The sequence below is a fragment of the Rattus norvegicus genome, chromosome 1 (genome assembly GCF_036323735.1).
Source record: "Rattus norvegicus strain BN/NHsdMcwi chromosome 1, GRCr8, whole genome shotgun sequence".
NCBI lineage: Eukaryota > Metazoa > Chordata > Mammalia > Rodentia > Muridae > Rattus > Rattus norvegicus.
Genome location: NC_086019.1, coordinates 88,262,429 through 88,273,835, shown reverse-complemented (window position 1 = coordinate 88,273,835; position 11,407 = coordinate 88,262,429). Strand labels below are relative to the sequence as shown.

Sequence of the window (11,407 nt, the reverse complement as noted above, 5' to 3'; positions counted from 1 at the left end):
AATGAGATCTGATGCCCTCTTCTGTGTGTCCAAGACAGCTACAGTGTACTCATAAAAGAATAAATTAGAGAGGGGGGGCTCAAGTTCAAGGATACCCTCATTGATTTAGTGGGTTCAAACCCAGCAGAGGCTACCTGAGACTCCAGTTGAAAAAACAAAACCGGGGTTGGGGATTTAGCTCAGTGGTAGAGCGCTTGCCTAGGAAGCGCAAGGCCCTGGGTTCGGTCCCCAGCTCCAAAAAAAAGAACCAAAAAAAGAAAAAAAAAAAAAAGAAAGAAAAAACAAAACCAAAGCTAAAATACGCTTGGTCTGGGAGACAGGGAGGGGTCTGATTGTAAATACATAAGACACAGAAACCAGGCATGGGGATGCAGGGTTTTAATCCCAGCACTCAGGAGGCAGAGGCAGGTGGATCTCTGAGTTCAAGGCAAGCCTGGTCTACAGAGAGAGACCTTACTCAAAAAAGGGCACTGGGACTGTACGTTGCTTTGTTATTCCATTTTATTTTGGGGGGGGGTGTCGGTCAGAAGACATTTAGGACCTCGTTTTCTCCACCATGTGGGTCCTGGGATCAGGCTTAGTCTATTAAGCGTGGCGGCAGGCAACGTGGCCTTTCCCCTGCCCGATCCCCCACACTTTTGTTGTGGGGTGGGGTCTTGAGATGTAGGCAGTCTAACCCAACACTGAACAGAAGTTAAGTGCCTCAGCCCCTGACTGCTGGGATGACAGCCCTTCTGTGGCCAAGCCTGACGAGAAAGTTGCTTTTGAGTGACGGGGATAACAAGTCAGAAAATGACAGGGCATAACCACACCGAGATTAAATACATGTGTAATTGTGTAAGTGCCCACAAAAGCAGTCAGTTCCCCTCTCCTGCTCGTCAGTGACACTCTCAGAAGGTCAAGGAAGGAGGAGGAGCATTGGGCAAAGACAAGTTAAGCAACTTCCCAGGAGGGACAGGAAGCACAGCACAGAGACTGAGGGCACCAGGAGGCTCAGGGTCTAGAGCCTTACAGCCGCCATGTTGTTGCCAATGTCCAGGCGTGCGTGAGGTTCCAACCCCGGCCCCTGTGCTGACCCCTGGCTGCCTCCTCTTTCTGACTTCTTAAGGAAAAAATAAAATAAAACATAATCTGGACCAGGAAGCATCCATCACGAGCTGTCCAGCTGAGGCCGGAGGGGCAGAGGTCAGCAGGGAGGTGACCTCAAGGGCTCTGTGGGGATTCGGATCCGGCTGGGCTCCGGCTTGAGAGGCTGGAAAATTTCCCACCCTGAGATTTTCCTGCATCAATCCAGGAGGGCGCCCTGGATGCCGCCAGCCCAACCCCCCAGCTCCTTCCTCTCTGGGCAAGGTTCCCCCCACTCCTTAAGCATGGGTGGGAGGGCTGTGTCAAGGTGGCAACAGGAGACCCAGAACATCAGACACTGGGATGGATAAAACAGTGTTATCTGACTCAGAACAGACAAGGGCCGGCCTCAGAGCCACAGCTCAAGGACTTGGTATCAACGGGCAACTAAGGAGTATCTGGTCATTTGTGGCTTCCCTAGGAGTTGGACCCCAGCCCTGGTGGCCTTGGGTGTGTGCAAAAGAGTGCTTGGCCTTGGGCCCTGTTTTCCCGCCCCTGCACTTGGGACTCAGCCCTTCCTAGTGTTAAATAAAAACCTCTTTATTCTAAGTATCTACCATTCCTTAATACGTTGGATTGGGGCCAGACCTTGAGGTGAGGGGAAAGGAGGTGGGGCTGGGATATTTCTGTAGAGCCTTCCAGAAGGCTCCTCGCCATGCTGGCCTATGAGGGAGGAGGGTGCGGGAATGACCCTGGAAGCCTTGGGGAGCTCTTTGCTCGTTCTGGCCTCAGTTTCCCTTCTGGAGGGGATGCTCCGGGCTGGGTGGGATATCTAAGGACCCTCCCATCTCAGAGATCGGTGTCTCAGGCAGGGAATCACGTGGAAGGGAGGAGGGTGTATCAGCAGCAACATGGGCACTGGGCCCCTCAGCGATCAGCTCGGGCTCTAACTGGTGATGGAGGACGAGGCCGCAGGGGCAGACAAGCCAGATTGGGCCTGGCCAGCCGGGACACTGGGAGGCGTCCCAAGAAGAGAGGGAGACCGAGGCAGAAAGATGTGCGGGGCACAGGGATGTCGGCAAAGAAGGCACGGTCCCTAGAGGGTGATAGGGCACCACCTTCAGATAGTTCCAGGTCCCGGGCCACCGCCAGGATCTCCTGACGGGCAGCTGTGTTTCGAAGACCTCTGATGTCAAGGAGGGCTGCCACATGCTTCCGCCTGTTGGGAGAGGAGAGAAGGACCAAGGTACATGAGGATCCTGGGACCCAGACAGGTACGCAGCCCATCAGCGTACCCCGCTTGAACTCTGGAACTTTGTCTCATTTCCTGGTGTCATCTTGTCCCTATCGTTTGCAGACATTTCCAAAATTTCCATGTAGAATCGTCTAGAACCCTCACCTCCAAGCTCAGTGATAAAACTTTTTTTGTTTTCCTCATTAATTTAGCTTTCAATCTTCACCCTGAGTCTCCTTTCATAGAACATTTACAGTAGTGGAGACTGAAGCAAGAATCTCACACCTAAGAGGTTCTAGGCAGGGGCTCTACCACTGAGCCACGCCCCCAGCCCCTCACTGGGGGATTCTAGGCAGGGGCTCTACCACTGAGCCACGCCCCCAGCCCCTCACTGGGGGATTCTAGGCAGGGGCTCTACCACTGAGCCACGCCCCCAGCCCCTCACTGGGGGATTCTAGGCAGAGGCTCTACTACTGAGCCACGCCCCCAGCCCCTCACTGGGGGATTCTGGGCAGGGGCTCTACCACCGAGTCACGCCCCCAGCCCCTCCCTGGGGATTCTAGGCAGGGGCTCTACCTCTGAACCTTATCTCTAGCCCCCCCCCTTTTTTTTTTTTTGGTTCTTTTTTTCGGAGCTGGGGACCGAACCCAGGGCCTTGCGCTTCCTAGGTAAGCGCTCTACCACTGAGCTAAATCCCCAGCCCCGTCTAGCCCCCTTTTTTAAAGTTTTATTTTCAGATAGTTCTCACTAAATTGTCCAGACCGGCCTTGAGCTTCTAATTCACTCGTCTCAGTCTCCTGAGTAGGTAGATTTACACACGCGAGCTGCTACTTCCTAATTTTGGTCCAGATGTTCTCCCACTTGGCAGATGCTGCAGCAAACCTTATCCCTTTCCTCCCAGTGGCCTCACTCAGCCCAAGAGCATCACCCCATTAAATCCTAACCCTCTCCTTCTGCAGGTCTGGTTTGGAGGCTTCCCCACCACTGACATCCAAACCTCACCGTCTCTTCATTTAGATCATTCTCCAGCTTTCAGCCCCTAGAATACTCTCTCCACTCCTAACACAGCCTGCCAACGGGGGCACCTCTGGAAATTCCATGACAGTCTAATCATCTTTGTGCTCAAAAGCACCTCTACTCCACAAGACCTTGCCCTAAATCCAAGCTATTACTTTCCCCAGCAATACCACCTCAGTTCTACATCCCTGAAGCACAACGAACCTCCAGAGCTGCTGCGATAGACCCCACCTGTGATCCCAGCCCTGAGGCAGGAGGATCACTGGAGGACGATCCAGGCTGCCTCCAAACAAATAAATCCCCAACCAGGGCTGGCAAGATGTCTCCAGGTGCTTGCTGCCAAGCTTGAAGGCCCAAGTTCAGTCCCAGGGACTTACATGGTGGAAGGAGAGAACTGACCTCTTGCAAGGTGTCCCCTGCCCTCCCACATATGCACTGTGGCACACATGCTCCCCCTCCCCAAGTAATAAATAAGAATAAAGAGGCAAGGCATGGTGGAAGCAGAACTCTGCAAGTTCGAGGCCAGCCTGGTCTACAGAATGGGATCCAGGACTGCCAGGGCTACACAGAGAAACCTTGTCTTAGAAAAATGAAACAAGGGCTGGAGAGATGGCTCAGTGGTTAAGAGCACTGACCGCTCTTCCAGAGGTCCTGAGTCCGGTTCCCAGCAACCACATGGTGACTCACAACCATCTGTAATGAGATCTGATGCCCTCTTCTGGTGTGTCTGAAGACAGCTACAGTGTACTTATAGAGAATAAATAAATCTTTAAAAAAAAAAGAAAGAAAGAAAAATGAAATAAAAAAATACACACAGGGTTGGGGATTTAGCTCAGCGGTAGAGCGCTTGCCTAGCAAACGCAAGGCCCTGGGTTCGGTCCCCAGCTCCGAAAAAAAAGAAAAGAAAAAAAAAAAAACAACAACACACACACACACACACACACACACACACACACACACACACAGCTATCGATAAGAGCAGCTTAGCCAGGTTCCATTCACTGGACCATTCACTTAGCCTACATTTGAACTCTAACTCAACTTCAGACATCCCCCCCCCCAGAACGCTGGGAACCCTTGTAATCCCGTATACTTCCAGGACAGATCCTCTCCCTTGACTCCACGTCTCCAAAGCTGGCACTTAGGCCTTGCTCTTGTGCGTCTACTGCCCCTACAGCACCACAGTGTCAGGAACCACTCGTCCCATGGGTACCTCCTTACACCATTGTCTGTCACTCAATCTCAGGTGACAGTGTCCTGTCCTGGATTTGAAATCAGGTCTGCTGGCCTGGGTTCAAGTCCCAGACTGTGTCACTTGACAATTGTGAGACCCTGCATTCTACAGGTAAGCTAGTTTACATGTTTAAAAATCAAAATCAAAACAAAACAAAACAAAACAAAAAAAAACCACCACCACCAACAACAAAAACCACTTTTACCATTTCACAATCCCCCTGTGGGACTGCAGATGGGACGCAGCATCTTGTGTATGATGAGTGATCTACCACTGAGCCATCCAGCCCCTCCCTGGGGGTTTTAGGAAGGTGCTGTACTGCCTATTAGCCACATTAACTAGCTATCATTAAGTTTTATCAAAGTCAGTCAGTTCTCCCCCCCCCCCCCCCCCCGATCTCTATGTAGCCCTGGCTGTCCTGAACTTGATAATATAGACTAGGCTGTCCTAGAACTCAGAGATCCACCTCATTCTTGCCTCCAGAGTGCTGGGATTAAAGGCGCGTGTGCCACCACACCCTGGCTGGACTGCAGCTCTTACAGTCAAACTGTCCTAGATAATGATGAAGGTGCAATTCCCACAACCAGCTCACAATCAGGGTATTACCATCCCTGGGCAGCAGACAGGGAAGGTCTGGTCAAAAGGAAGTGGCCCACCTAGATTTGGACGTGCCCGCTGCTGTCCTCCTAGCTTGCGCCCACATGCCCGTGTGTCCCCCCCACCCCCACCCCCCGCGTCCCCGGCGGTTCCCTGCAGGGCCAGCCCTTCCTGCCGCCGGGCGGCCTGCGCCCCCCTTGCCCCGGCTTCCTGTGGCCGCTTGTTTGTTTGCGAGCCCTGATGGCGGTGGCGGCGGCGGCAGAAGGAGGGAAATCGTATTAAGAATGCCCTGGTCCCAGCAGGAAACAGCCGTCAGACACGCTCTCCGCCGCCACCCTGCCTTGGCGCGGGCCAGGAAACGCTGGGACGGATGCCAAGGAGACCGGGGCTGGCTGCACCTCACCTGATGTCTGGGTAGTCCCGCACCAGCACCCCGACCTCCACCTGGATGCTCGGAGTGTCCTCCAACTGCAGGATCTCGGCCAAGTGTGGCACCACCTGGTCAAGCCAATAAGCCTGGGACTCCTGTGGGAACAAGGGCTTCAGGGTCACCCAGTGCAAGCCCCTTCTCCCAGGACTCTGTGCGTGCTGAGCTATGCCTAGCTCTGTAGTCTTCCCCATGAATAAAAGGGCTCAGACGGCAGACCGGCAAGGTATTAGGTACAACCTTTGCTCGCATAACGGAGAACCCATTATATAATCTAATCCTAGACTGGGTAAAGGACTTAAAATCTGCCAGTTGGCTGGGCAATGGCCCTTTAATCCCAGCTCGGGGGAGGCAGAGGCAGGTGGATCTCTGTGAGTTCGAGGCCAACTTGGTCTACAGAGCCACAGGTCTTCCAAAACAAGCAAACAAACAACGACAAAACCCTAAGCTATTCCATCCAGGTTTAGTAGCAAACACCTATCCTAGTGTGTGGGAGGTGGAGGCAGGGGGATCTGGAGCTCGCCATCTTCAGCCATAAGGAGTTTGAAGCCAGTCTGCGTGAGACCTTGTCTCCAAAAGCCAAAACCAAACAAACTTAAACAAAAATGCCCACACTAAGGAGACAGAGGCAGAGGCATTTGGGACTGGCTACGTAGTCAGAGGCTCTCTCAAGAAACAAGAGCTAGGGGTTGGGGATTTAGCTCAGTGGTAGAGCACTTGCCGAGCAAGCGCAAGGCCCTGGGTTCGGTTCTCAGCTCCGGGGATGGGGAGGGGTGTGGGAGGGTGCAGGGGGGAGAGAGAAACAAGAACTAGGGCACAGACACTTGATAAACTGAGGCCCTGGGTTAGCTCCTCATTGGGGGGGGGGTGTAAAATAGAGCTCTTCCGGGTGGGGATTGAGGGCCAGCTTGTGCAGGGTTCTCGGTCCGGGTGGTGGTGGTGGTGTCATGATTCAGAAAGCATGGCTAAAATGTCCTGTTCTCTTCCCTAGGCTGCCTGTAAGTTCCCAACAATTATCTTGAAAATGTTTCAATAAGTGAGACTGTAAACTCCCAAGGACACACAGGCTAGGAATCCCTACAGCAGCCGCTGGTGAGTTCCGGGCCACCCTTGCAGCCCTGCCCATGACAGTGAGACAAGAAAGATTTGGGACTTCAAATTCTTAGATTTGGTGACACTTGGATTCAGAAAGATTTGGGGTTTGTTTGTTTGCTTTTGGGATAGCCCCACTGCATAGTTCTGACTGACCTGGACCTCAATATGGAAACCGGGTTGACCTCTAAATCATGATCCTCCTGCCACATGTTTCCCAGTTCTGTGATTACAGGATTACCATAGCTGGCATTATTTTTTTCTTTAAAAACACTTTAGCTGGTTATAGTGGTTGTACACCTTCAATCCCAGTACTCAGGAGACAGATTTCTGAATCTGAGGTAAATTTGGTCTACATAGCGAATTCCAGGACAGCCAGGGGTGCATAGGGAGACCATCTCAAAAACAAAACAAAACTTTTTTCAATGGATGGGTGTTCTCTGTGCACTGTGTGAATGCCTGGAGCCCAAGAAGTCAGAATGCAGTGTTGGGTGAGTTAAGGACAGTTGTGAGCTGCGGTGTGAGGGCTGGGAATTGAACCCGAGTGGCTAGGGCTCTCCAGCGCTACCACCCCCTTCGGTCTTCTTTGTCTTGAACTTAGCAATCCTTCTGCCTCAGCATCCCTAGTACTGGGTGTCAGGTGTGCATCATCACGAACCCAGCTTTTGTGGACCGTCTCTCTCCAAGAACCCTCCCTGTCCTGCTTTGGAAGCCAAGCGACCTCCCCACTCCTGGCAGCCCCACCCCCTGCCCTCCCTCCCCACCCCCTGGTTTACCAAGCCCAGCCTGGCACTCACCAGCCGCCGAAACAACCGCTGCAACTGTGCCGCGTCCTCACGGAGCCTCCCGGCCATGCGGCTGCGGGTCCTCGCAGAACGACAGCGCAGGCGCCCGCGGAGCAGTGGCCGCACGTACTCCACCAGCGCCCGCCGGTGCAGCTCAGCCACCAGAACCTGGGGACAGTGGGAGACCCGGAAACGCTCTAGATCGCTCCCACCCAACAGGCTCTCAGGGGACCCCCGTTTCACGCTCTGACCACACAGGCGGGACACTCCTGACGCGATGGGAACTCTCCCCTCCTCACGGAGTGCCCCGTCCAATAAAGTCAGACTCCGATCCCCTCATCCTACCAAACCCTTAATGAGATCCGACACACGCCACCCGCCCTAAGGTGTGCCACACCCCAGGCTTTCCCAAACTCTTCCTTGCAGAGGTCCCAAACTATTCCTGCACCCGTTTCCAGGGCCATGCCTCCTTCTGCAGACCCGGAGAAGGAGCCACCTATGTGCTTCCAGAAAAGCGACCCTCCACTTGGTAGGGTCTCTGGGCACCTCCATCCCCTCCCATCAGCGTACCTGGTATGGTTCATCCTGCATCCTGCGCAGGGCCAGGGCCTGGGCGCCGAGCGTGCCCACGATGCCATCCAGAGCTTCCGAACTGCTAAGCCACTTCCTGCGCATCAGCTTGTTGAAATGAGGCTGGGTAGGACAGTGCGGAAGGGAGGTTTCAGCCTCCTCCCTCTACCCTCCCACACTTAGGAAAATCTCTTCTCCCCACCTCCCCCCACCCCTCACTCCCGACTTTGATGAGTTTAGTACAGGCTGGCCTTGAACTCTTGATCTCCTGGCCTCCATCTCCCAAATCCTGGGATTAAAAGTGCCGCCACGATGGGCTGAGGGCACTTTATTTAGACTTTTCCCGAGGGAAATCAAAGGCCCTCGTGGTGGTTGAGGACCTAGCTCCTGAACTGCTGGGATTTACAGACCGTCAGGGCACAGTGTCAGAAACGGCTTCCTGGAGGGGTAAATGCACAGTTCAGGACTAAGGATATTAGACAGAGGCTGGAAGAGGAGGGCCAGGAGCCCTCAAAGGCGTAGAGTTCCGATAGCCATGAGCTTGTACAAACTGGGCCAGAGATCAAATGTGGCCAGAGAGACCATTTGCATCTAGTCTCCATTTTAGAATCCTCCTGCCTCAGCCCCTCAATGTCCTCATGAGGGCTTTACACCATGTGATAATGAAGAATTAGGCCTTGCCTTGCCTTTCATACATGTGTTCTGGGGAGCTGTGTGACCCCCAAGTCCTGACTGCTGCACAACAGAATGGGTGAGGCTGGCCTCCCGGAGTGTGGGGGGTAGGCTTCCCCTTGGCCAAACAGGGGACCACAGTAGGTTATAAGTAGGGGAGGGAGAGGGTCAGGTTCCCACCATGTCTGGCATATACCAGCGTTTGTGCATGTGCACGCACAGGCACACTCACACACACATATCCACTCAGTCACCTGTACAGGCTAAGTTGTCACATCTGCTCTGTCTGACTCCATGGGTCTCCTTCTCTGCTCTGCCTCCTCGGAGACCACACGCCAGTCTTATCTCCTAACCCCGCTCCTTCCCTTCCCCTCTTGTCTATCAGCATTCTCAGACCTGCTGTGCCTTTCATTTCCTATCTCAAAACTGAGTAACTCGAAGGCCAAGGACCTCTCTGGGAACACAGACTCATGTCTAGAAGGCTGACACTGGGAAGGGCGAGGCCAGCCTGGGCTACATGGTGAGTTCCAGGCTAACCAGGGCTACATAGTGAGACCCTATCCCAACTACCCACAACATCAAAAAAGGAATCAAGCTTGGCATGGTGATGTACACTTTTAATCCTGCCCTGAGGAAGCAGATGCAAGTAGATTTTTCTGAGTTCCAAGCCTGGTCAACACAATGAGACAGGGATTCAGTTGGGGATGTGGGGAGGAAGGGGGTGCAGGATGGGGTGGGGGAGTTGGAGATGTGGCTCAGTGGTAGAGCCCCTGCCTAGAATCCCCCAGTGAGGGGCTGGGGTGTGGCTCAGTAGCAGAGCCCCTGCCTAGAATCCCCAGGGAGGGGCTGGAGTGTGGCTCAGTGGTAGAGACCCTGCCTAGAATCCCCTAGTGAGGGGCTGGGGGTGTGGCTCAGTGGTAGAGCCTCTGCCTAGAATCCCCAGGGAGGGGCTGGGGGTATGTCTCAGTGGTAGAGCCCCTGCCAAGAACCCCCAGCGAGGGAGGGCCTGGGGGCGTGTCTCAGTGGTAGAGCCCCTGCCTAGAATCCCCCAGTGAGGGGCTGGAGGCGTGTCTCAGTGGTAGAGCCCCTGCCTAGAATCCCCAGGGAGGGGCTGGGGGCGTGTCTCAGTGGTAGAGCCCCTGCCTAGAATCCCCAGGGAGGGGCTGGGGTGTGGCTCAGTGGTAGAGACCCTGCCTAGAATCCCCCAGTGAGGGGCTGGGGGTGTGGCTCAGTGGTAGAGCCTCTGCCTAGAATCCCCCAGGGAGGGGCTGGGGGCGTGTCTCAGTGGTAGAGCCCCTGCCTAGAATCCCCAGGGAGGGGCTGGGGGCGTGTCTCAGTGGTAGAGCCCCTGCCTAGAATCCCCCAGTGAGGGGCTGGGGGTGTGGCTCAGTGGTAGAGCCCCTGCCTAGAATTCCCCAGGGAGGGGCTGGGGGCGTGGCTCAGTGGTAGAGCCCCTGCCTAGAATCCCCAGGGAGGGGCTGGGGGCGTGGCTCAGTGGCGGAACACCAGCCTAGCATGGGAAACTCTGAACTTGGTCCCTAGCTCCTTAAAGGGGCAGGAAGGCAAAGGTCTGGCATATCCTGCTGCGTCAGGTGCTTTGGGAGAGAAACAAACAGGGAATCAGTACTAGACTCTCCTGGACTCCTTCCTCACCTTCTTCCTTCCCCTTCTGCAGCAGATCGGGTGGAGCTACGTGGGGTAGGTTGACTCAGAATTCCTAGATTCAAGGCATCCTCCTGCCTCAGCCTTCCTAGTAGCTGGAAGTACAAGTTTACACAAGCACACCCCGTGACAAGTCACCAGCCTGTTGTATGTATGTGTGTATGTATGTATGTATGTATGTATGTATGTATGTATGTATGAGTGTGTTATGCATGTGTGTATGTATGTGTGCATGTATGTATGTATGTATGTATGTATGTATGTATGTATGTATGTATGCATGCAGAGAAAGGGTCTCATTCCATAGCTCTGGCTGGCCTGGAACTCACTTTGTAGACTACCCTGGCCTTAAACTGCCTCCCAAATGCTGAGATTAAAAGTGTATGGCACTATGGCCGGGTAGCCAGGGTACTGTATTTTAAGTGGGACAATCAGATGCTTTTGAGTTAAATATTTGAAAAAATCAAGGAGGAGGAGCCACAAGTTCTGAGGCAGGGGTGGCACCCAAGCAGAGGACCCCCGAGGCCTGGGGCCCCGAGGCAGGAATGTGTTCAGGAGCAGGTGTTCTGGTGTAAGTGGTATGGAGGCTCTGCGATGGGAGGACATGAGGTCTCAGAACAGCTGACCAGGGTGGCTGGGGGCCATGGCAAGGCTTCTGGCTTTTTCTATCAGGGAACCGGGAGCCTAGGATGACTTGTCAGTGGAGATGGGGTCACAGGGTCTGTCCATACCACCTAGGGAATGGCTTTTCCTCCCTGCTGCCAACAGGGGATCTTACCCATCTTATTACCTCACCTCCCACCACGGCATTTAAAGAAGCCCCGGGGGCATAGGGTCATGAATCTGTGGGACCTCGGAAGGCAACGCACTACTCAAACCATCATGTTGGCAGCTCTCTGTCCACTCCATTCAGCCACACCCTCCCACCTCTTCCTTCCTGTGCCCCCCTTTTCTCCCCTTAAGCAGTTCTAACACGGCATCATCCCCAGTCCTTCCTGCTTCCCGAACACTGAGTCGTGGGGTTAGAAGGAACTGGGGGTGCGTGGAGAGTG

At 54.1% G+C, this 11,407-nt stretch overlaps 1 protein-coding gene across 1 annotated transcript in view; it reads right to left on the bottom strand.

Annotated features, from left to right (window-relative positions):
* Nucleotides 1-483: 483 nt before the first annotated feature.
* Exoc3l2 (exocyst complex component 3-like 2) overlaps nucleotides 484-11,407 on the bottom strand; it is a 31,569-nt gene continuing 20,645 nt past the window's right edge. The window contains exons 9-12 of the mRNA XM_039100835.2: nucleotides 8,022-8,144; nucleotides 7,464-7,619; nucleotides 5,551-5,672; nucleotides 484-2,284 (exon numbers count right to left, since the gene is read on the bottom strand). Of these exons, the coding sequence (XP_038956763.1) occupies nucleotides 1,993-2,284; nucleotides 5,551-5,672; nucleotides 7,464-7,619; nucleotides 8,022-8,144 (693 nt within the window). The 3' untranslated portion in view covers nucleotides 484-1,992. The remainder of the gene's footprint in view (nucleotides 2,285-5,550; nucleotides 5,673-7,463; nucleotides 7,620-8,021; nucleotides 8,145-11,407) is intronic.